Source organism: Macaca nemestrina, chromosome 20 (genome assembly GCF_043159975.1).
Source record: "Macaca nemestrina isolate mMacNem1 chromosome 20, mMacNem.hap1, whole genome shotgun sequence".
NCBI classification, from domain to species: Eukaryota; Metazoa; Chordata; class Mammalia; order Primates; family Cercopithecidae; genus Macaca; species Macaca nemestrina.
Window position 1 is genome coordinate 68087125 of NC_092144.1, and position 25629 is coordinate 68112753.

A 25629-nucleotide genomic window follows, 5' to 3' on the forward strand; every position below is an offset into this window, starting at 1 on the left:
AGTGAGCTGAGATTGTGCCACTGCACTTCAGCCTGGGTGACAAGAGCAAGACTTTGTCTCATTAAAAAAAAAAAAGGGATAAGATGAATACTAGCCAGAGATGATAACAACTTGAGGATTATTGTGTTTGGTGAATGGGGTGAGAGACGTCACATTAAAACCATGGCATCAGGGAAAACCTCTATGAAAAGAGAGGCATAGCCATAGCTGGAGAGACCTCTGCAGTCCCAGTGGCCTTGGTGAGGAGCTGGGGAGCTTAGATTTCCCATGTCCCAGAAGCCACCCTGTCACTGAGCGAATTTCCCTGGCAGTTGCCCCCATCGCATGTGACTGGTCCCTCAGGAGCCCGTCTCTCAGGAGCTACCTGGTCAGCCGGAGGCTGGGCTTTGGAAAGCTGTTCATTTCATTGAGACGTCTGGGAACCTTTCTACAAATTCAGGTTCTTTCGGGTTGAGGGAAGGCTGGCCTGCACTATGTTTTGAGGCTCTGGCTTTGTGGATTTGCCATGAAAGTAAGCTGAAACTCTAGTTCCCTCACTTTCAGGGATCCCTTCAAGACCAAGCACCTAATTTTATCTTTGTAATTTTGAATTATTCTTCTGAAGAGGGACCCTGCACATGTGTGAGCCTCAGGCCCAACAAATCTGGATTGACCCCTGGTTCCAGCAACCCTCGTCTTGGAGACTTCTGTATGGACACAGGGAAGACAGAACCCAGCACTGCCAAGGGTGGTGGATCTCCCATTTTGATGTGAGTGAAAACCACCTGAAGGTGGAGGGTGTGAAACCTGGGAGCTTGCTTTGGTTGGTCCGAGGGGGGTTGGTAATCTGTACGCCAAGGCACTGGGTGATTCTGTGCCGTAATCACCCAAAGCCTGGAAGCCTCAAGTGAGAATTGTGCCCAAACTTCCTGAAGCGGTTCCTCTGCGAAGCCCATAGTTCCCAAGTGTGGCCCCATCCCAGGAGCCTCTTAGGTTGAAGGAACAGCTATTAATAAATCACTGACTTTTCACTGGGCTCAGGGTAGGCAGAATGGAGTATCTGCCTTTCTTTGCATCAAAAGCACATCACCCTGTCCTGTTCTGCATCTGCCTGAAGGAAGTCCACAGGGTATTCCCGAGGCCCATCAAACACCTCACTCATTTTTTCATGACACTCAAGAGACGTGCTTAGAATGTGCGCAGACTACATATATACCAAACACATTATACTCACATCTCATACCCTGAAAAATGACTGGGAGACATAAATACACTGAGATGTCAAAAGGAATAGTCTGTTGCCCAGGCTGGAGTGCAGTGGCACGATCTCGGCTCACTGCAACCTCTACCTCTGGGTTCAAGCGATTCTTGTGTCTCAGCCTCTTGAGTAGCTGGGACTATAGGCACGCACCACCATGCCTGGGTAATTTTTTTGTATTTATACTAGAGTCAGGGTTTCACCATGTTGGCCAAGCTGGTCTTGAACTCCTGACCTCAGGTGATCCTCCCAGCTGGGCCTGTCAAAGTGCTGGGATTACAGGCGTGAGCTACAGCGCCCGGCTGAATCTGTGTGTTTTTAACTTTTACATAATTGGGATAATTCTTTTCAAAATGGTGAAAAATGAACTTTATTATAAAAGCCCATGGCCGGGCACACTGGCTCACACCTGTAATCCTAGCACTTTGGGAGGCCGAGGCAGGCAGATCACTTGAGGCCAGGGGTTTGAGACCAGTCTGGCTGACATAGTGAAACCCCATCTCTACTAAAAATACAAAAATTAGCTGGACACGGTGGCAGGCGCCTGTAATACCAGCTATTCAGGACACCACGGTGAAAGAATTGCTTGAACCTGGGAGGCAGAGGTTCCAGTAAGCTAAAATTGTGCCACTGCACTGCAGCCTGGGTGATAGAACGAGGCTCTGTCTAAAAGAAAAAAAAAAAAAAAAAAAAAAGCCCTGTAAGTGCGTAACTTTCAAAGGAATTCCAAAAACTGAAATAAATGTCCTCATAATTTCATGACCCTAACACAACTGCTATTTGCATTTCTATACTTTCTTTGCTAGGATTTGACAGCTAATGCCCACTGTTTATACAGTTGCAACAGAATCAACAGTTGCATTCTACTTCTTGAACTACACTTAGAAATTACTCTTCTAGGGCCAGGTGCAGTGGCTCACACCTGTTATCCCAGCACTCTGGGAGGCTGAGGCAGGTGGATCATGAGGGCAGGAGTTTGAGACCAGACTAACCAATATGATGAAACCCCGTCTCTACTAAAAATACAAAAATTAGCTGGGTGTGGTGGTGCATGCCTGTAATCCCAGGTACTCAGGAGGCTGAGGCAGGAGAATTGCTTGGAGCTGGGAGACGGAGATTGCAGTGAACTGAGGTCACGCCATTGCACTCCAACCTGGGCAACAGAGAGAGAGTGAGACTCCGTCTCAAAAAAAAAAAAAAAAAATTAATTAATTAAAAATTCTTCCATTTTGCTAGTCTTAATGATCATTCATGCCTTTTTACTATTGCTTTGAATGGCTCTACCATTCATATTGAAGTTATAGTATCTAACTTCATGCAAATCAGCACCCTTGTGTATATATATTTTTTGGTCCTTTTTTTTTTTTCCTTTTTGTGGAGAATGGGGTCTCACTATGTTGCCCAGGCACATCTTGAACTCCTGGGCTCAAGGGATCCTCCCACCTGGGCCTCCCAAAGTGTTGGGATTATAGGTGTGAACCACTGTGCCTGGCCCCATATTGTTACTGAATACAGTTGGACTGTTAGCTTTCCAAAATGATTGCATTAGTTGGCGCTGATTCATAAAACTCTCCTCAACTCAAATAGTGATGGCAGACATGTATTCGCCTGCTTGGGCTGTGATCACAAAATACCACTGGGAGGCTGAGTCAACCAGAATTTATTATTTTCTCCCTGTTCCGGAGGCTGGAAGTCAGAATGGGTTCCACGTGAAGCTTCTCTTCCAAGCTTGTAGATGGTTGCCATCCTGCTGTGTCTGCACCTGCACATGGCCTTTCTTCTGTGTGTGCACAGAGAGGGAGCGATCTCTGGTGTCTCTTGCTATCTCTCTTTTTTTTTTTTTCTTTGAGACAGAGTCTCACTCTGTCGCCCAGGCTGGAGTGCGGTGGTGTGATCTCAGTTCACTGCAACCTTCACCTCCCAGGTTCAAGTTAATTTCTTGCCTCAGCCTCCCAAGTAGCTGGAATTACAGATGCCTGCCACCACACCTGGCTAATTTTTTGTATTTTTATTTATTTTATTTTATTTTTTATTTTTTGAGACAGAGTCTCACTTTGTTGCCCAGGCTGGAGCGCAGTGGTGCAATCTCGGCTCACTGCAAGCTCTGCCTCCTGGGTTCACACCATTCTCCTGGCTCAGCCTCCTGAGTAGCTGGGACTACAGGCCCGGCTAATTTTTTTTTTTTTTTTGTATATTTAGTAGAGACGGGGTTTCACCGTGTTAACTAGGATGGTCTCGATCTTCTGACCTTGTGATCCACCCGCCTTGGCCTCCCAAAGTGCTGAGATTACAGGCGTGAGCCGCCGCACCCAGCCAATTTTTTGTATTTTTAGTAGAGACACGGTTTTGCCATATTGGCCAGAGTGGTCTCAAACTCCTGACCTCAGGTAATCCACCTGCCTGGATCTCCTAAAGTTCTGGTACAAGTGTGAGCCACTGTGCCTGGTCCTCCCTCTCTTTTTTTGAGAGTGTCTTGCTCTGTCACCCAGGTTGGAGTGCATGGTGTATCATAGCTCACTGCAGCTTTGACCTCCAGGGCTCATGCCATCCTCCCACCTCAGCCCCCCACACAGCTGAGACTACAGGCACATACCACCACACCCAGCTAATTTTTAAGTTTGTAGAGATGAGGTCTAGCTGTGTTGCCCAGGCTGGCTCCTGGGCTCAAGGGGTCCTCCCACCTCAGCCTCCTAAAGTGCTGGGGTTATAAGTGTGAGTCACCTCGCTCAGCCTCTTGCTTTTCTTATAAGGACACTAGTCCTGTTGGATGCAGGCCCCACTCGAACGACCTCATTTAGCCTATGTACCTCCCTAAAGGCCTTGTCCCCACATATCAGATTGTGGGCTAAGGCTTCGACATATGACATTTAGTGGGGGACACAATTCAGCTCGTACCAGAGGGTGTTTAAGCATTTTCCCATTGAAATGTATTCCCACCTTTCCAGGTTTCCATCTCTCATTTACTTTTCCTACTTATTGAGAACACAGCTACCTTCCAACACCCTGTATAAACCCACCCTGAACTCTACCCCTCTTCACTGCCAGCCTGCCTGGGGCTTTCCCTTGCCCCCGAGAGTCTGTGTCCTTTTGCACACGTCCCATCCCTGCCAACTCCACTGGACAGACCTGAGCCACCCTCTCCTGCCTCACCCCACCTGTCTTTCTTGCTGGTCCATGTTGCTGCGCTTTTGTATGGGAGCTGAGACCCACTGCCCCAAATGCCTGAACCAGCCCAGTTGCCCCTGAGGTTAACAAGTGGAAATATCTAGCTTAATAAAACATCCATTTGTGCTCCTTACATCCTGGGCAGGGTGGTAGTGGTAGGGGAACAGCAAACAAACCCCAAAATCTCAGTCGGTTCGCTTTTGGTAGTGGTTTGGGAAAAGAAATTCTGAAACTATATTAGAGTTATTTTAAGATTCATCGAATTAGTAAAATGCCGAATTTTGGGGTGTCAGGGTTCTCTTTTTTTTTTTTTTTTTTTTTTTTTTTTTTTTTTTTGAGACGGAGTCTCGCTCTGCCGCCCAGGCTGGAGTGCAGTGGCCGGATCTCAGCTCACTGCAAGCTCCGCCTCCCGGGTTCCCGCCATTCTCCTGCCTCAGCCTCCTGAGTAGCTGGGACTACAGGCGCCCGCCACCGCGCCCGGCTAGTTTTTTGTATTTTTTAGTAGAGACGGGGTTTCACCGTGTTAGCCAGGATGGTCTCGATCTCCTGACCTCGTGATCCGACCGTCTCGGCCTCCCAAAGTGCTGGGATTACAGGCTTGAGCCACCGCGCCCGGCCTAGGGTTCTCAATGTTAAAGAAAACACATACAAATATGGGCTGGAGGGAGTCACGGATTGAGTTGGAGGTCTTACTGGATACGTACGTGCATGTGCACAGACACACCTTTGTGTGGGACCTATGTGCAGTCATATATTTCATAGCTCAGCAGGAGACACCTCAACTGGCTCCCTATCTTGGTCTCTAATGCCGTTACCCACTAAAAGGAACCAGTTCTTCAAAGACATGGCCAATTTCAGGGCTGAGGAAGGGTAGAAAGGAGATGGGCTTAGAACATCCTACTACACCAAAAAGCAAATAAGCACTTAAAAAAAGGGGGGGTGAGGGGCATGTCACGAGGATACAGGAGTCAACTGAAGGGAGTCTCACTGGCCTCATCTAGGGCAACTTGAGCACCAAAATAAGATCAGAAGCTAGTTATAAACCACTGAATAAACAGAAATTCTCGAGTCCATTCCAATACTAAAGACAAATTCTTGGGGAGAAGAAGAGTGCTGGCTGGCAGTAGGATGCTGAGGGCCAGCTGGTCAGCATGGAGGGAGGGCTGGTGTTGGAAAATCACCACCCTGGTAATGACGGATTCAGGCAAGAATGAGAAATGAAAGCCAAATTTAGGGGGAAGTTTTGATGAGGAGCAGGATATTTGCATCATCTTTAATCTTTTTGTGACAACTGAAGATCATCAATATTTGCATGATCTTAAAAGTCTCTTCCCACCGATTCTTATTCGTTGAAAGGAGAAAAAGTTAACTATATTCTTTTTTTTGAGACAGGGTCTTGCTCTGTCACCCAGGCTGGAGTGCAGTGGCTCGATCTCAGTTCACTGCAACCTCGACCTCCTAGGTTCAAGCCATCCTCCCACCTCAGCCTCCCAAGTAGCTGGGACTGCAGGTGTGCACAACTACGCCCAGCTTCAGCCTTGCAGGTGCTGAGATTACAGGTGTAAGCCTCTGCATCTGGCCCCAGTTAGCTATACAGTGGGAAAACTGCACTCTAACCAGGTGAGCAAAGAGAACATCACTGACAGGAGGAATGTGGACACTGTGCACCCTGGATGGGGTGGTGGAAGGTGCACACAAGCAGGCCATAGGTAAGCAGGGTCGAATGTTAATAGGTGGGTCTGGGTGAGGGTGTGTGAATGATCTGTGCACTATTTTAATTATTGTGCCTTTTTAAAATATATAATTATTTCCAAATAAAAAACTTAAAAAAAAAGGCATAGACATCTGGCTGTGCACTAAATGAGACAGGAGATGGGAAACTGAAGATGGAGGGTGAGGCCCTATAATAACAAATGACAATCACCCACAGCCTGAGAGCTCAGTGGAACACATCTCAGGGGATGCTCCCTGTGGCAGTGCAAGAAGGTTAGCTCACAGGTTCAGCTGAGAAATGAGAGGCTACATTTTAGCCTTTTTCTTTTTTTTCTTTTCTTTTTTTTTTTTTAATGAGATGGATTCTCGCTCTGTCCCCCAGGCAGGAGTGCAGTGGTGCGATCTTAGCTCACTGCAACCTCCGCCTCCCTGGTTCAAGCGATTCTCCTGCCTCAGCCTCCTGAGTAGCTGGGATTACAGGTGCCTGCCACCATGCCCAGCTCATTTTTTGTATTTTTAGTAGAGACGGAGTTTCACCATGTTGGCCAGGCTGCTTTTGAACTCCTGACCTCAGGTGATCCACCCGCCTCCGCCTCTCAAAGTGCTGGGATTAGAGGTGTTAGCCACCATGCCCGGCCCATTTTAGCCTTTTTCTTACCAGAGCCACACTCAGCTTGGAGTTTAGTTAGGATGGATAGGCTAAGAGGAAACTAAACTTAGTAACTGTTGCAGAGACAGACACTCCAGGTGACAGTTCCCAGGCCCTTCCAAGTGACTGGGGCCATTTCTGTCTGGCCATTTCTCTGGAATCATTTCTCTCCAAGGATATGTGAGTAGAAGTGATGTGTGTCATCTCCCAGGTGAACAGGTGTGGGCTTCCCCACATGCTCCAAGAGTACAGTGAAGAGTGGAGCTACAACAGGGATGGGGCCTGGATCCTTCAATCACTGTATGGAGCAGAGTGCAAACCAATACATAAGCAAAGCAACACCAACACAGGACAATCAACTGTGAGTAAATTTTTTTTTTTTTTTTTTTTTTTTCTGAGAGAGTCTCACACTGTCACCTAGGCTAGAGTGCAGTGGCACGATCTCAGCTTACTGCAACCTCTGCCTCCCAGGTTCAAGTGATTCTCCTGCCTCAGCCTCCCGAGCAGCTGGGATTACAGGCATGCACCACCATGCCTGGCTAATTTTTTGTATTTTTAGTAGAGACGGGGTTTCACCATGTTGGCCAGGCTGGTCTCAAACTCCTGACCTCATGATCCACCTGCCTCGGCCTCCCAAAGTGCTGGGATTACAGGTGTGAGCCACCACGCTCAGCCCATGAATAAATATTATGTTAAGCCTCTGTGATTTGGGGGTCATTACAACAGACTGCCTGCTCAAACACAGTGACAGAAAAAGAGGCACCAGTTTCTGTATCTACAGGGAGCAGTTAAGTTTATGAGCAGGGAGCAATTAAGTTTATGCGCAGGCAATGGGAATAATGCTGTAATCTGAGAATAAATGCAATCAATCAAAAGATCATCTTATGTAACCCAAGGAGTTTAGTCTTCTTTGCTCAGACAGACAGATCTTTATTGGCGTTTTCAACTTATTTTGATCACAACTTCCCAGCAAGAAATACATCTCTTACATTGCAACCAGTTCTCACATTTAGATGTATGGGTGAAGTTTCACAAAACAGTATTTGCCTTTACTACATGATGCATTCTGGCCTACTTTATTCTGATTCATTGCTGTGTAATGCTGGTGGCCACTTGCTAATTGATTTCCCATTTTAACTAATGGGCTGGGACCCACGGTCTGAAAACCCTGCCTTATGCTGCAAGCATTTCTGTGATCTCTGCGAGCTACTCCATACAGGTAAAGACACATGAGGTAAACTAGGAAACAACTTCTGCTTTTGCAGGTTAGAAGTGAAGTTGACATCACGCAAGTACGAAAAGGCTAAACAATTGACAAAATTTCCACTTGAGCAACCCTGGGGAGCGCAAACAGGAGGAATCGGGGCAAGGGCGACTTGAAGAAAGCACTGGCAGATCACGCACTTTAAGGCAACTCTACACTGCACAATGTCAAATAACCTAGCGTGGGGCGGCACTAAATGGCTGCAGGAAAGCGGAGTCTTCTTCCACATCCGGCGGCTCCCCTCGGATGTGAGCGCTGGCCCAGGGTGTGTTTACAGAGGTGAGGGCTTCCCGTGGACCCTTCTCGTTGGGAGCGCTTAGCCTCAGGGGCGGATTCGGGGCACAGGCAGATGACGTCCACAGACACCACAGGAAGCCGCCACCAGGGGCGTGGAAGGGCCCGATGCTTCGTCTGGGATTCACGGCCGGCAGGGCGGCCCCTCCGGGACAGCACAGGGGCTCACCTCTGCGCCTCTGGGGGTGCGGGGAGAGCCTCGCCCTCCACGCTCTCCGGGGGCCCGCCCGCCCCAGCCCCTGCCTGGGCTTCGCGGGTGGACGGTTGGGGGCCCCGGGCGATCCCCAGCGCGTAGCCTTTCTCCTTCTCGTGGGTCTTCTGGTGCTCGGCTAGGGCCAGGCTGAAGTGGAAGGTCTTCCAGCAGCCTTGACAGGCGTAGCGCTTCCGGCCGCCATGGCTGTTGTGGTGCTCCATGAGGTGCGAAAGCCACGCGAAGGCCTCCCCGCACTCGCCGCAGGCGTAGGGCTTCCCGCGGGACAAGCCCAGCTCGTCAGCCCCGGGGCCCTGCCCGGCCGCGAGCCCTGCGCTGTGGCCGGCGCCAGAGACACCCTCGAGGCTCTGCCCATCACCGGAGACACCCTCGAGGCTCTGCCCGTCGCCGGAGACGCCCTCGAGGCTCTGCCCGTCGCCGGAGACGCCCTCGAGGCTCTGCCCGTCGCCGGAGGCGCCCTCGAGGCTCTGCCCGTCGCCGGAGGCGCCCTCGAGGCTCTGCCCGTCGCCGGAGGCGCCCTCGAGGCTCTGCCCGTCGCCGGAGACGCCCTCGAGGCTCTGCTCATCGCCATCCTCAGGGTGCGGCCTCTTGGTTCCCAGCCTCGCCGCGCCCGTGTCCGTGTCCGGGGCAGGCTGCTTGATGATGCGCCGCCTCTGCGAGTCGGAGGCAGAGCCAGACTCTGCGTCCTGGGGGTCCTGGGGGTCCTGGGGGTCCTGGGGGTCCTGGGGCTCCTGCGGGTCCTGGGGGTCCTGCGGGTCCTGCGGGTCCTGCGGGTCCTGCGGGTCTGGGGCCTTCCCAGGCTGCTCTTCTTCCTCCTCAGTGGTGCCCGACGGGGGATCGGCAGGGGCGTCCCCTGGGGGCGCCTCCGCAGGCAGCTCAGGCACCACCCGCGCGGGGGCGGCCTCCTCGCAGGCGCACCCAGCGGTCTCCTGCCGCCTCCCGCCTTCTGGAACAAGGTCAGAGCCCTAGCGTGAGCGCCCCGCCCAGGGCCAGGGAGCGGAGGACCCAGCCGAGCCTCAGTTGCCGGAACAGGACACAGGGCTCCGGGCTCTGGATTCCCGCGGGGCTCACGGCTGTTTGGAAGCAGCGCTGTCCCTCCCAGGCTGCCCTACAGCACGCGCCCCATGCCTGCTGCTGCAGATGTGGGACCTGGAGGCCTCCAACAATGGAGGCCACCGACAGGACAGGAAGGACAGCCCCACTGAGCCCGGGCTCTGGAAACCGCGGCTTTGGAGGTCTCCACCCCTCCACTAGCTTGGCCACGAGATGCACGATGCAAGCAGAGCCTGCTCAGAGCGCACCCTCCTGGAGGGAGGGGCCCAGCTGCCAGCGAAGAGAGCGGTGTCAATAGCTACGGCCAAACCCCCAGCGACAAGCTCCCTAGCGACAGGCACCCGGGGCCCACCACCCCAAGTCCGCCTGTAGGTGTTCTCGTTGGTGTGCTGGCACAGAACCTCCAATGCGGCAGAACGGCCACCCCCTGGGACCCATACACAGATCCTGGTAACTAACACCACTGCCTTTCCACTGACCAACTCTTGGAGTGATCTGTCATGCAGCAAGAGACCATGGATGTAACTGGATTCCTGCCTCACTCCGACATGGTGGTGGGAAAATGGTGAAGCAGTCGATGCTGAGGTCTTTGCTGGAGCTGAGGGCACTGGGAGGGGACCCCTCAGCCTCTGAAGAAAAAGCAAACCCCACCGGGTCCTAACACCAATTCAACCCAACCTCACCTGGGAGGCCGCTTCCTTGTGAATCTCTTTCCACCAGCCGGAGTTCCTCAGTGTCCAGCCTGGAGGCAGCGTCAGGCTGGGAAAGCTGATACCCTGAGTGGGAATAAAAACCAAAGAAATAAAAGAGGCATCAACACAGAGTAGCTGATGGGTGTCGTGTATTGTGGACCAGCCACGGCAGGCTGCAGCCCACTTCCTCTTCTCTGCACTGGGATCCCCACCAAGGCCACCTCCCTGTCAGGCCCCTGGACAGTGGAGCAAAGAAGAAGGAAACGCTGGAAGGGCGACAGGGCAGGCGGAGGCAGAACTCAGGGAAAGCAAAATTAAAGACATTAAGACAAAAAATGCTCAGGAGTCTGAGTGGGGGGACCTCCCTAAAAGGAGGGTTTCTGGGGCAAGAATGTCTACAAAAGAGGAGACCCTTGACCAGGCCATGCAGGTGAGGCCCTGTCTCTGGGCAAGGAGGGTGGCAATTTGGGGCCAGGAGGCCTTTCCAAATTCCGAGACTTCAGTCCTACAGGCAGGGCCTGGGCAGAACTCAGATGTTTAGATCAGAAAGGGTGGGAGCTTTGGCAAATAAATTCAAGCTCAAACACGTTCAAGTTCAAATCCATGTAAGACATTACAGTGTCCCAGCCAAAGCCCCTGGGGTCACAGTTTCCTGCACCAACCCCTGCGGGAGGGGTTGGGGAGTGAGGTGTGAGCCCGAGGCAGGTGAGTCTCACCCCACAGGAGCAGCTTCCGGTAGCTCTTCAGGTTCTCCTCGGCAGGGTCCAGGTGGCCCCACTCCTCCATGTGCTGAGTCTCCTCTGGAAAGGACTTCAGCTTCTGAAATAGCCGTACAGCCGTGGCTGAGACCTTCCACCTGCCCTAGAGAAGGGAGGACCCGCCGCAGCCCCACAGCCACAGGAGCCGGCTAGGAGTCAGCCCCGGTCAGGCGCTCCAACCCAGGTGCACTGCAGGAGGCAGCCCCCTTCACACCACAAAGATTCCACCCTCACGCTCCCACCAGGTTGGGTTCTGGGCCTCCGCGCTGTGGACATTTGGGGCCACAGCCCTCTGCTGAGCACTGGTGATGGGGAGGGGAATGCCTCTAAGCTGAGGCCAAGCCCCTCACCCTGGGACTCATGCCCACCCACCTGCTCGGTGTTGGCAGGGCTGGCCTCTTCGGTCCTTGCTTCTCTGACCCTCCTCTGTTCCAGAAACAGGGAGTCTGGAGAAAGCCAGGCTGGGGAGAGGGGGAGGCAGAGCTGAGGTAACGAGCTCCCTGTGGCTAGGTTCCCCCAAGGGTCAAGGAGTCCCCACTGCCTCCCACACAGGCCCCAGTGTGCTTATATGACAGCAGCACCCAAGGCTCAATGGACACTACATCTGTCCCTGATTTACAAAGCAGGGCGGTGGCCACAGGGCTTGGGTGGCCCCAGAGATGCCCATTCAAGTCCAGTAGATTCGTGGAAATCTTTTTTTTTTTTTTTTTTTTTTTTGGTTTGTTTGTTTTTTAAAGACAGGGTCTTGCTCTGTCACCCAGGCTGGAGTGCAGTGGCACGATCTTGGCTCACTGCAACCTCCACCTCCTGGACTCAAGCGATCCTCGCACCTTAGCCTCCCAAGTAGGTGGGACTACAAGTGCACACCCGGCTAATTTTTATATTTTTTGTAGAGATGGGGTCTCCCTATGTTGCCCAGGCTGGTCTCGAATGCCTGGGCTCAAGTGATCTGCCTGCCTTGCCCTCCCAAAGTGCTGCGATTACAGGCATGAGGCACCGTGCCTGGCCTTCGTGGAAATCCTAAAAAGCAACACCACATAGTGCTGGGCTGTATCCAGGCCAGTGGGCGCCTCCCATGCTGGTAATGAACAGCCACAAAACTTCTGGAAAACCACATGGAAGTTTCTATTTTATGTGAAATGTCGAACTCACACACCATTTGCCCAGCGGTCCTGAGGAGCCCACCCACAGTGCCCAGAGCCTCACATATGGGGCACACAAGTCAGGAGGTGTCATGGCAGCTTCACTCCAAGGGGCAGAGAGTCCACCTCTAGGATGGAGATGGGCTAAGCACGTGATGCTGGGCAACTAAAGAACCAGACCCAACCACAGCCTGGAGGACCCACCCCATCTGAACAGCAAGCACTCAGACACAGCACACCATACACAGGGAGCCCGACCCCAGGCCCTGAATGTGCATGTGTGATGTGCAGGGAGACATGAGGGACTTGCATCAGGACACTTGAGACCCTTTATTTTCAGAGGGTGCATGGTGGGGGGTTGGGAGATTCTTTATGTACTGATGCTTTTTCACTATTTGTGGCAAGTATGGATTATCTGCATAATCTCTGAAGACTAATTTAATAAACAATGTCTAACATTCAGAGGAACTACAGGAGGATGTCCCAATGATAGCGTGGACCATGGGGCCCCTGACTCCCTGGCTGCTCTCCTGCCCTCTCCCAACCACAGGCCTCTGCCCACCACCTAAGGCCCAGCAGAGGCTGCCAGGCTGGCTGGGCACTCACGTGTCTCAGAAGGTGCTGGGATCTCCCCAGCTCCGCGGGCCTGGCTGGGGCTCTCGAACTCGCCTGGTAGCAGCAGAGGGTCCATGTGCCTCTCGTACACTCCATCACTAAGAATTGAGGATGAGCCCGCAGGGGAGCCCAGCAGCATCCCTGTCAACAATGGAGGGACCTGTGACCCCAAGAGGTCAGGACACGCGCCAACAACAATCACACAGTTAAACCACAGGGACCTGCAGGTTCCAGGGCCCCATCACGACCCATCCTGCACCCTCATCCTTGGACCAGGAGACCTCCGGCCTGCAAAGCACCCAGAATATTTACTGTTAAGAGGCTGGGCTGGGTGCGGTGGCTCACAACTGTAATCCCAGCACTTTGGGAGGCCGAGGTGGGCAGATCACAAGGTCAGGAGATCGATACCATCCTGGCCAACATGGTGAAACCCCATCTTTACTAAAAATACAAACATTAGCTGGGCATCGTGGTGGGCACCTGTAATCCCAGCTACTTGAGAGGCTGAGGCAGGAGAATTGCTTTGAACCCAGGAGGTAGAGGTTGCAGTGAGCTGAGATTGCGCCACTGCACTCCAGCCTGGTGACAGAGCAAGACTCTGCCTCAAAAAAAAAAAAAAAAAAAAAAGAGGCTGGTCCCTTTCCCTCATTCTTCTGGCTCCCTTACATCCAGAAGGCAGATGTGAAGGCAGGAGCCCAAGCAACTGTCCTGGCCTCTGAGAACCAAGGAGCTGCCTCACCAGCGTGGGAAACTTAATTATCTCAGGCAAGCCATAGCTGGCACTAGGGCCTTCCAGGACCCCCTCCCCATCTCCTCTGAGCCATGCTTCTCCTCTGGGGCAGCCCACCTGGCTCGTCCAGGACATCAGCGAGGCCCTCCACCAGGGAGGCTGCCTTCTTGCAGCTCTCAGGGTACTGTGCCACCACCCAGGGCCGGACCTTATCAGGCAGAATGCCCAGGAACTGCTCCAGCACCAGCAGCTCCAGCATCTGCTCCTTGGAGCGTGCCTCAGGCATCAGCCACTGGCGGCACAGCTCATGCAGGCGGGCCAGGGTCTGGTGGGGCCCGGCAGCCTCCTGGTAGACAAATTCTCGGAAACGCAGGCGGGAGAACTCCAGGTCAGCAGGGGTCCTCTCAGGGATGGTCTCGGGTTCTTCCTGCTGGGCTCCGGCTGCTGACCCTGGCGTGGGCAGATCCAGGGGGGTTGGGGAGCTCCTGGGGGAGGCAAACGCCTTCTCCAAAGGCAGCATCTTTCCAAAACGGCACTGGAAAATGCGACACTGTCTAACCGGGGACAAGGTGGCTCCAAAGCAGAGGTGCCAGGGATTGCCAGGGGGCTCAGATGGTGCCAGAACCCACAGACCTGCAGAGGACACGGACAAGACGATGGCCTTGCATAAGGCCAGGGCACAGCCACCCCAGCTGCCAGAGAACAAAGACACCATACCCAGAGTTCATGCAGATTTCCAAGAAACCTGCTTGTTAGACATCAGAACCTCAGTGTTGTACTTGTGTAGATAAAAAGTAGCATCTAAGTGGAGGGTAACTCATTCTGTGCATTACCAGAATTTTTTTCTTTGAGACTGAGTCTCCCTCTGTCACCCAAGCTGGAGTGCAGTGGTACAATCTCGGCTCAATGCAACCTCCACCTCCTGGGTTCAAGCGATTCTACTGCCTCAGTCTCCCCAGTAGCTGGAATTACAAGCATGCACTACCACATCCAGCTACTTTTTGTATTTTTAGTAGAGATGGGATGTCACCATGTTGGCCAGGCTGGTCTCAAACTCCTGACCTCAAATGATCCACCCGCCTCAGCCTCCCAAAGTGCTGGAATTACAGGTGTGAGCCACTGCACCCAGCATCATTACCACAATTTTTAAAAAATCAGTCATGAATAGGATGAAAATGAAAAATTACTTGACAATCTCTATGTAAACCTACATGTAAAAACCTTGAAATAGGCCGGGCGCAGTGGCTCATGCCCATAATCCCAGCACTCTGGAAGGCCGAGACAGGTGAACAACCTGAGGTCAGAAGTTCAAGACCAGCCTGACCAACATGGAAAAACCTCATCTGTACTAAAAATACAAAATTAGTTGGGCGTGGTGGCGCACGCCTCTAATCCCAGGTACTTGGGAGGCTGAGGCAGGAGAATTGCTTGAACCCGGGAGGCGGAGGTTGCAGTGAGCCGAGATCGTGCCATTCCACTCCAGCCTGGGCAACAAGAGCGAAGCTCCATCTCAAAAAAAAAAAAAAAACCCTTAAAATATTAGTAAACCCATCCTAACCATGCATGCTTTATGCTTCATTCTAGATTTGTGTTTATACCAGAAATGCAAGGTCTGTTTACATTTAAAAGATATATTATGTGGGCCAGGTGCAGTGGCTCACACCTGTAATCCCAGCACTTTGGGAGGCCGAGGCAGGTGGATCACTTGAGGTCAGGAGTTTGAGACCAGCCTGACCAACCTGGCGAAACCCCATCTCTACTAAAAATACAAAAATGAGCTGGGCGTGGTGGTGGGCACCTGTATTCCCAGCTACTTGGGAGGCTGAGGCAGGAGAACTGCTTGAACCCTGAGGCAGAGGTTGCATTGAGCAGAGATTGTGCCACTGCACTCCAGCCTGGGCGACCGTGAGACTCTGTCTCAAAAAAAAAAAAAAAAAGATTAGGGGGATGTCAATTTCTAATAACATGAAGGACCTGTGTCAAGACTGTTCCTGCAGTTAAAACCACCACAAATCTGAAATGAAATTATTTAGAAAAAAGTGTAGGGAGTGGGGGGCCCCCTCTGGAGGCCACTGAACCCCCGTTTCTAGAAATGGTGCAGAATGTAGGCCTCTACCAAAGCATCCACAGAACCAGGCAGGAGGGGCAGGAAGTACCCAGGAGCAGTGACAACGGGGGTGGCGGGTGGGGGAGACCACAATGACTGGGAGAGTTTAGGTCCTGCCAACCCGTGCCCCAACCTCAGCTGAATCCCCGCATACAGGGCGGCCCCATCATTCAAGTGGAGCCAGTATTCAGGATGAGCTCCCTTGATTTTAATTGTGCACCAACAATGAGCTCACTAAACAGAACCCAGCGGTCAGAGCTGCCCAGGCCTCCCGTCGGCCTCAGGCTCTCATGTCACTGGCTACGGACACACAAGGGTGTGAACTGCAGCTGTCCAGCTTCTCCCAGGACCCGCCTGGGTCTGAAGGTCCACAGAGCCAGCTGGGAGGGGACTTCCCACAGCTGCAGGAAGCCCAGTTTTACAGGGAAAACCAGAGTAAACCGCACCAGGCCAGGTGCTGTGAGCCCTTCTCAGGTTGTCAGGTTCTGCTCCAACAGGATATGGGGCGCAAAGACCTCGCCGCTGTGGGGTGGGACGGGGTGTGTGATTCCACAGAAATGAAACATCTAGAACAGGCAAATCTATAGGGATAAAATGTAGACCAGCTGTTGCCAGGGGCTGGGATTTGGGGAAATGAGGAGGGACTGCTAATGGGTACAGGATTTCTTCTTTGAGGGGTGAAAATGCTCAACGGTGAGTACTGTATATTAAAAACCAATGAACTGTCCACTTTAAATAGGTAAACTTCATGGTATATAAATTAATAAGCTGTTTAAAAAACTAAACAAAACAAAGAAACAAGGCTGGGCACAGTGGCTCATGCCTGTAATCCCGGCACTTTGGGAGGCCAAGGCAGGCAGATCACCTGAGGTCAGGAGTTCAAGACCAGCCTGGTCAACATGGTAAAACTCCCTCTCTACTAAAAATTAAAAAAAAATTAGCCAGGTGTGGTGGTGGGCACCTGTAATTCCAGCTTCTCAGGAGGCCTGAGGCAGGAGGATCTCTTGAACCTGGGAGGTGGAGGCTATAGTGAGCTGAGATCGTGTCACTGCACTCCAGCCTGGGTGACAGAGCAAGACTCTGTCAAAAAAAAAGAAAAAAGAAAAAACCAGAAGTTTGCAGAGAAACAACTGTCAACCTCTCTCTCTGTGGCTAGCAGAGTTTAAAGGGAACTGCAGAACTCTAAGTGCTGTTGGAAGACATTCTACACAAGCTTCCACTTAAGCAAAACAGACCCATGACATGCCATCACCACCACCACCACGATACCTCTGCCTTTTCACCACCACCACCACGATACCTCTACCTTTGCACCACCACCACCACGACACCTCTGCCTTTTCTGTCGCCCAGGCTGGAGCGCAGTGGCGCGATCTCGGTTCACTGCAAGCTCCACCTCCCGGGTTCATGACGTTCTCCTGCCTCAACCTCCCGAGTAGCTAGGACTACAGGCGCCCACCACCACGCCTGGCTAATTTTTTTTTTGTTTGTATTTTTTAGTAGAGACGGGGTTTCACCGTGTTAGCCAGGATGGTCTCGATCTCCTGACCTCATGATCCACCTGTCTTGGCCTCCCAAAGTGCTGGGATTACAGGCGTGAGCCACCACGCCCAGCCCCCCCGCTTTTTTTTTTTAAACACAGGGTGGAGTGCAGTGGTATGATCATAGCTTACTGCAGCCTCAACCTCCTGAGCTCAAGCAGTCCCCCCACCGCAGCCTCCCGAGCAGCTGGGACTAAAGGTGCACATTACCCACACCTGGCTGATTTTTAATTTTTTTTTTTTTTGTAGAGACAGGGATCTCACTATGTTGCTCAGGCTGGTCTGTAACTTCTGGACTCAAGGGATATGCCTGCCTGGGCCTCCCAAAGTGATGGGATTACAGACGTGAGCCACCGCACCCAGCCCCACCCTTTTGTTACTTCATAGGTCTGAGCTCTCAACTGGCCCCTTCGGGAGACCTTTCCTCTGCACTCCTTGCACGCCCCCACCCGACACCTGCTCACTGCTCACTGCCTCCGCCTTTTACCTCCCTACTGACCGGCTCCCCGACTGGAATGTGTACCCAGGAGAGCAAGGGTTCTTCACAGGCAGGTCCCTGGGCCTGGGCAGAGCTGGCTCAGTGTGTGTGGATTGCACAAACAGTGCAGTTCTGCTGAGGGGTATGCTGCCAGGGCCTCATTTGTTTTTGGCTGTTGTGGACCCTCATGTCCATCTCTGTGGGGTCCTTTCTGATCTATTTAAAGGACATATGGAGAAGCAGGATAGCTAGGGCACAGGGGACAACCTACTTACGGCAGCCCCCGCCGGGGTGCCCTCTCCTCACACACTCCACCCCCTGCCAGAGGACCCTCAGACCCGAGCACCTGCCTGCTCTGTGACTGAGCGCTTTCTCATGATTTAATCTCTGAGGTGGGTAAACTGCCCACTTTCCCGTGACTTTTTCTTTACAGCTCTATGAACTAGTTAACGAGTTCCCTGTCTGGCTCCATCTCGCCACTGTCCCCATCTGTGGCTTGTCTTTTCACTCCATGCTGTCTTTTGGTCACAGGTAATCCTCTAATGTTTCTTACTATCTAACGAGCTCTCTTTTATTTTTGGAGACAGAGTCTCGCCCTGTTGCCCAGGCTGGAGCGCTGCGGCACAGTCAGCTCATCGCAACCTCTACCTCCTGGGTTCAAGCAATTCTCCTCCCTCAGCCTCCTGAGTCACGGGGGTTAGAGGCACTCGCCACCACGCCCAGCTAATTTTTGTATTTTTAGTACAGATGGGGTTTCACCATGTTGGCCAGGTTGGTCTCTACCTGCTGACCTCAAGTGATCCACCCGCCTCGGCCTCCCAAAGTGCCAGGTTTACAGGCATGAGCCACTGCACCCAGCCTTCAACCATTTTTTAAATTGGACTTCTGAGTTCAGAAACCCACTTAAAAACGGTTTCTTTCCCTTGGGATTAGAAATACATCCTCTCTTTTGGGAGGCTGAGGCAGGCAGATCACGAGGTCAGGAGATCGAGACCATCCTGGCTAACACAGTGAAATCCTATCTCTATTACAAATACAAAAGAAAAAAAAATTAGCCAGGCATGGTGGCAGGCGCCTGTAGTCCCAGCTACTTGGGAGGCTGAGGCAGGAGAATGGCGTGAACCCGGGAGGTGGAGCTTGCAGCGAGCCGAGACTGCGCCACTGCACTCCAGCCTGGGCGACAGAGCGAGACACCATCCCAAAGAAAAAAAAAAAGAAAAATACATCCTCTTATTCATCTTCCAAGAACAGAGAGTAGCAGATATAAAGGGCCAGACAGTCTCAGTTTCAACTACTCAACTCTCCCTTGTGGCAAGTAAGCAGCCAGAGCCCTGTGTGTACCCACAGGTTTGGCATGTTCTTACACACCCTCATTTACAAAAACAGATGGCCAGAGGTGGTGGCTCACACCTGTAATTCCAGTACTTTGGGAGGCCAAGGGGATGGATAGCTTGAGCCCAGGAGCTCGAGAACAGCCTGGGCAACATGCCAACACCTCGTTTCTACAACAAACAGAAAAATTAGCTGGGCACGGTGGTGCATGCCTGTGGTCCTGGCTACTCTGGAGACTGAGGCTGGAGGATTACCTGAACTCAGGAGGTGAAGGCTGCAGTGAGCTGTGATCACAACACTACACTGCAGCCTGGGTGACAGAGTGAGACCCTGTCGCAAAAAAAAAAAAAAAAAAAAACTAGCCAGGCGTGATGGCTCACACCTGTGGTCCAGCTGTGTGGGAGGCTAAAGTGGGAGGACCCCTTAATCCCAGGAGTTGGAGGCTGCAGTAAGCCATAGTTTGTGCCACTATACTCCAGTGTGAGCAACACAGCAAGACCCTGTCTCTAATAAATACAAAGAAAACAGGTCACTGCTGGCCTGCAGGTGGGTATGCTAACCCCTGTTCTGGAGCCTCTCCTGATGGGAAGCGTGATACCAGCTCTACCCCCCGGCAATGGAGGCACAGAGCTCTACTTGGTGTATGGACAGAGGTGTGGTCCTGCGGGCATGTGATTTTGGCTTTCTTAGGACGCCAGAGGCACATTCACCTTGCAGAGAACCTGTCTCCACAAAACAAATTGTGAGCTCCATAATGTGTGTGCACAGAACCTTCCCTCATCAGGACCTCACAATCCCAGAGGGGTAGGAACCAGCAGCAGCCCCAAGGTACAGGTGGTGAAACAGAGGCATGAGGCAGGCAAGCACTAAGGCTGGGACCCCACCTGCAAAGTGATGCTGCCACTCGTCATTCCCCCTCCAGGCCCATAAGCCCACCCTTTAAGAGGCTTCCTGCCAGCCCTCCCCTCTAGCCCTCATGGCCTCCACAGTGGGCAGGTCCCAGACAGCTCCCCCCAGCCCCTCTCCTCCTGCTCCAGCTTCCCAGCTCTGAGCATGGTGGAGGCATCAGGGTCTAGGTAGAATGAGCAAGGGTCCTTGGCCATTGGCAGGGGTGGGATGAGGTGGGGAGGATGGGACACCCTCTGGCTGGGTCACTGGCCAAGACAGTGGGGGACACACATCAGCCGCTGGGGACAAGCACGGGAGCTCCTCTCCTCTGTGCCCTTCCCCCGTGAGCCTCTCTGGGAAGCCACCTCTGCCTCCCCTCCCTCCATTCACCTGCAAAGCAGAGGCTTCCATGGAACCAGGGGTCTCCTAAAATGCCCAACTGCAAGGAAGCTGCTGCGTCCTGTGAAAACAGCCTTTCCATGTTCATCTCCCTTCCTACTGGGACCCTGATGCTCACAGCCAGGAGGATGAGGCCATCTGAGGAGCCTCCAGAAATCTCTGGCCTTGTGTCTTCTTGCCTCCTTCAGCCCCATCCCTGGTCACACTGTCAGAAGGACTCTCCTCTTAGAGATCTCACCAGGGCAGGTGCGGCAGCCAACATCTATAATCCCACAGCCTGGGGAGTCTTAGGCAGGAGGATTGCTTGAGCCCAGGAGTTGGAGGCTGTAGTGATATATGATTGGCCAGTGCACTCCAGCCTGGGCGACAGAATGAGCCCGTGTCTCAAAAACAAACAAAAAAGAGACACCACTGGGACCCTTTCCTGCCACAGCCTGCTGGAATGAGGCCACACCTTTCTGGGGTCTGGCTTGGTCACTGGGCAAACCTCCATCCCCCAAATTTTGTCTCGCTCTGTCACCCTGGCTGGAGTGCAGTGGTTCGATCTCGGCTCACTGCAAGCTCTGCCTCTGGGTTCACCCCATTCTCCTGCCTCAGCCTCCTGAGTAGGTGGGACCTAACCACCACGGCCGGCTAATTTTTTTGTATTTTTAGTAGAGATGGGGTTTCACTGTGTTAGACAGGATGGCCTCTATCTCCTGACCTCGTGATCCGCCCGCCTCAGCCTCCCAAAGTGCTGGGATTACAGGCGCAAGCCACCGCGCCCGGCCAGTCTGCACAAGTCTTGAGCCAGTCCTGTAGGCTTTGCCGCACCCGGAGGCCTGGAATACAGAAGCTGAGGCAGAGGGAGCCATGGTGGGTGAGGGGTGGCTGAGCTGAGGGGCCCCAAGCCTGGTGGGTCTCCAGAATCCTGTGGCAAATCCCCTTCATCCCAGGCTGAGCAGAGCTCAAGCCTGGTCTGGCCCTCCGTGGGCCCAGCCCTGGCCACCTGAGGAATATTTGTCACAGCTCTCCATCCCACCCCACTCATCGGCAGGGTCTAGCAAACCACCCCACAGCCACAGGCCTGAGGATCAGCCAGGGAAGCTCAATGCATGGGGCATGGTTCTCGATGGGTCGCCGGATATTCCCAGGGTCTGCCCTGGCTTCATCCACAGATCACTTACTCATTATAAAAGGGGGTAAAGGTGCTTTCAAAAGAATGAAAAAACATGGAGTGGGGGTCGTCGTTCACATCTCAGCTGCCTTTTGTGGTCCCTGATCCACTCACCAGGACACACAGAACCAGAGAGAGGTCCTGGCAACTGGCCTAGGATCCCCAAAAGCCCAAGGCCAGAAATACCCAGGAAGTCACAGATTCAAGCATCATGCAGAGAAAACAGTAACTCGATTGGACACGTGGCCCTGCTGTGACTCCAGGGCAGGAAACCATCTGCAGGACACGATGGGATGGAAGAGGTGACATGGAACCGAGGAGGTGACATGGAACCAAGTGACTGTGCCACTCAGCCTCCCCCAGGAATCAGCAAGGACACAGGTGCATATATGCGAAAGTGGAAGGAGGGCAGACAAAAATGAGGGAAGCGGGGAGGGAAGGAAGCAGGGAGAGAGGAGAAAGGAGAGGAAGGAGCAGGAGCAGGGAAAGCCGGACAGTATGGAAGGGGGTGGGGGACTGGGAAAAGGAAGAAGGAACCGGGGAAGGTGAGAGAAAGGAGATGGGGAAGGAGTGATGGGAGGGTGAGTCAGGCCCCCACCCCAACCCCCCGAGTCAGGCCTGAAGCCAGTAACCCCACTCTTGCCTCTTCCACGAGAGGGGTCTCCGAGGTGGGCGCAGACACCTAACTCAAACAGAAACCACCCGCAGGTCACTGAGGAGAGGCAAGATATCCCAAGGGTGGGGGCGACAGAGACAATGCCCATCCTAGGCTCCCCTTTGGTCCCCGCGCCCTCCACCCCTTCCCTGCTCCAGCCCCTGGGGCCACAGCCTGCCCAGCTTCCCCCAACCAGGGACACCCTCACACCCTCAGCCCCCACTTCCTCCCCTCCTCTTCCCTTCAGGAGCCTCCCCCTCCCTCCTCTTCCCCACTCAGAAGCCTCCCAGTCCCCCTTTTCTCCCCCCTCAAGAGCCTTCCCCTCCCCGCTTTCTTCCCCCTCAGCAGCTTCTCCCTCCCCTCTTTCTCCCCCATCAGGAGCCTCCCCTTCCCCCATCTCTCTCCCATCAGGAGCCGCCCCTTCCTAGTCTCCCACCCACAGGGTCCCCTAAGCCCCTCCCCTCCCAGAGCCTACACTGGGTGGGGGTTGCACTAGCTCCCTACCTGACTGCAGGGCCCCTCACCGATCCCGATCTCAGCCCCACCCGCGAGGGGACCCGGCCCCTGCCGCGCACTCCACGCGAGGGCTGCCAGACCCTCGGCCTGCTGGACGCACAGCGGGGGCTCGCACCCCAACCCCGGGAACACCCTGGCCCCTTCCTCCAACGCTGCCCCCAGAGGCGTCCTCACCGTCTGCCCCGACGGGGTCGTTCCCTGACCCCCGCGCTGCGGCCCCGGGACCGACCCACCTGCTGCGCAGCTACCCCAGGCCGGTCCCAGCCGCCCGGAGCCCCAGTGCGCGATGGCGGCCGGCAAACTGCGCCTGCGCACTGGGCCTCACCGCGGACTACGATTCCCACAATGCCGCGAGACAGTGAGGCGAAGGGGGGCGAGCAAGGGAGCCGTGACAGGGCTCGCGGCCAATCAGACGCGAGCGTGGTCTCCCGGCGTCCCGCCCACTCCGGCGCCTGCGTCATTTTGGGCACCATGGCAACGAGGTAAACAAGCGGGTAAATAATAGGCCCCTGACAACCAGAGACCCGAGAAACAAAGACGGTGAGAAACAGAGAAACAGAGACAAAAAGACGCGCAGACCGGGAGGGAGAGAAGCATGAAGACCCACAGACGCTCGGGGGCAGACCAAGACGCTCTGGGGTCCCAGAAACAGAGATGTACAGAGACGGACACGGAAAGGGACAGACCAGCTCAGGCTCAGGAAAAGAGAGACCCAGAGAAGAGGAGCACTCGAGGCTTAGATCTGGACAGAGATACAGAGACAGGGACTGGCAGACCCAGTACTGGGGAGACAAGAGGTGGAGACCCAGAGACACTGATGCGCTAAAATGGGTTCTGCAGTTTCAGGGAGTGGATAGAACTCAAAGATTACCCACCCCAGGATTTCAGGAGCTGCTGAAATGAGGGAAACGTGAGCGGCAGCCGGGGAGAGGGCTTTGGCAAAGTCCTATATAAATGTAGCCACCCTGGAAGGCAGGACAGGGCCAGGAGCTGCTTCCTATTTCAGTTTTCCAGATAGAGGCGCTTATGAAGATGCCATTTTGGTCGTTTTTGAACTGATTTTTAAAATGTGTATCTGAACAGTTTATATATTTTATTTTAAATTTACATACACCGTACATTTTGGTATTCAGTTCTATGAATTTTAACTCATATCCACCAACAAACTCGGGACAAAGAATAGCTCCACTGCCCCAAAATCCTCCTGCTGCCTCCTGGTAGTCACTCTCTCCCCACCCACACCCCCAGGAAATAGCCAATCTAAGTAGTCCGCTGCTACATTTTTGCCTTCACAGTGTCATATAAGTGGGATCACACAGTATGTGGGCTCTTCAGATTAGCTTTTTCACTGAACGTAATTCCTCTGAGATGCACTGAAGCAGTATGTATCAACGTTCATTCCATTTTATTGATAAGTAGTATTCTATGGTATACGGCAGTTTAAACATTCTCCCACTGAAAGATATTAGGATCGTTTTCAGTATTTTGCTATTAAAAATAATGCTGTTATGAACATTCGTGCACAGATTTTTCTGTGAACGTAGGTTTTCACTTTTCTGAGATAAAAGCCCAAGAGTGCAATTGCTAGGTCACAAAGTGAACACTTGCTTATGAGTGTTGTAAGAAGCTGCCATACTCTCGTCCAGAGTAGCTGGACCATTTTACACTCCCACCCCCAATGAATGTGCGAATCCACTTCACATTTTTATCAGCATTTGTGTTTTGCTATTTTTTATTTTGGCCATTCTGATAGGTGTGTACTGATGGATCACTGTGGTTTCAATTTGCATTTCCTTTAATTGCTAACAAGGTTGAGCACACTCTCATGATTTTTTTGGCATTTGTATACCCTCTTCATTAAAGTATCTGTTCTTATCTTTTGCCTGTTTTCTAATTTAAAAAAAAAAATTGTTCAGTTTTGAAAGCTTTTGTTGTTGAGACAAGGTCTCACTCTGTCACTGAGGCTAGAGTGCAGTGGTGCCATCATGAATCACTGCAGCCTTGACGTTCCAGGCTCAAGTGATCCTCACCTCAGCCTGCTAAGTAGCTGGAACTACAGGTGTGCGCTACCATGCCCAGGTAATTTTTTTTTTAAGAGATGGGGTCTCACTATATTGCTAAGGCTGATCTCAGACTCCTGGGCTCAAACAAGCCTCCCACCTTGGCCTTCCAAAGTGCTGGGATTACAGGCATGAGCCCCCATGGCCAGTCTTCCCAGTTTATTTTAATGGATATAACTCAAGAACTGCCAAATGGAAGAGATGCATAGGTAAGGTCTGGGTGGGGGCACTGAAAGTGCAGTGCGTCCATGCGCCCTCTGGGTGAGCCAGCCTCCCAGCACTCGGATGTGTTCACCAACCCAGCTCTCTCCATCGTGGGGCAGAGGGTCCACACCCTTAAGGTGACTATCCCCATCCTGAAGATACCTATGGGTCCCACTGGAGTCACCTCATTAGCATAAACTCAGGTGTGGTCGAAAGGGGCTCCTTATGAATTACAAACCCTATTCCTATTACTCACAAAATTCCAAGGCTTTCAGCTCTGTGCCAGGAACCAGGGATACAGATCAAATGTAAAGGCCAGGTGCAGTGGCTCACGCCTGTAATCCCAGCACTCTGGGAGGCCGGCGGGCAGATCAAGAGGTCAGGAGTTCAAGACCAGCCTGGCCAACATGGTTAAACCCTGTCTCTACTAAAAATACAAAAATTAGTCAGGCATGGTTGCGGGAGCCTGTAATTCCAGCTACTCAGGAGGCTGAGGCAGGAGAATCGCTGGAACCTGGAAGGCAGAGGTTGCAGTGAGCTGAGATCACGCCACTGCACTCCAGCCTGGGCAAAAGAGCAAAACTCCATCTAAAAAAGAAAAAAGATCAAATGTAGGTTTTATTACACCACAGATGGCCAACTGCTCTTGCACCATCTGGAAAAGGCTATCTTTCCTGCATTGAATAGCTTTTGCTCCTTAAAAAATCAGTCAGGAATATCTTTGTTGGTCTATTTCTGGGTTCTCGATTCTGTTCCACTGATCTATGTGT

The 25629-nt window shown here is 52.8% G+C and overlaps 1 protein-coding gene across 5 annotated transcripts in view; it reads right to left on the reverse strand.

Moving 5' to 3' along the window:
- Positions 1–7646: 7646 nt before the first annotated feature.
- Positions 7647–25629, reverse strand: part of LOC105488060 (zinc finger and SCAN domain containing 18) — a 38043-nt gene continuing 20060 nt past the window's right edge. Inside the window, exons 1-7 of one of the 5 annotated variants that reach the window (XM_024794820.2) lie at positions 22829–22965; positions 13641–14156; positions 12785–12934; positions 11409–11497; positions 10995–11097; positions 10270–10362; positions 7647–9479 (exon numbers count right to left, since the gene is read on the reverse strand). In XM_024794820.2, the coding sequence (XP_024650588.2) occupies positions 8488–9479; positions 10270–10362; positions 10995–11097; positions 11409–11497; positions 12785–12934; positions 13641–14043 (1830 nt within the window). In that variant the 5' untranslated portion in view covers positions 14044–14156; positions 22829–22965 and the 3' untranslated portion in view covers positions 7647–8487. Of the gene's footprint in view, positions 9480–10269; positions 10363–10994; positions 11098–11408; positions 11498–12784; positions 12935–13640; positions 14157–20259; positions 20758–22769; positions 22966–25629 lie in introns of those variants that run through there. The other 4 variants (XM_024794819.2, XM_024794817.2, XM_024794816.2 and 1 more) reach the window with 4 other exon arrangements.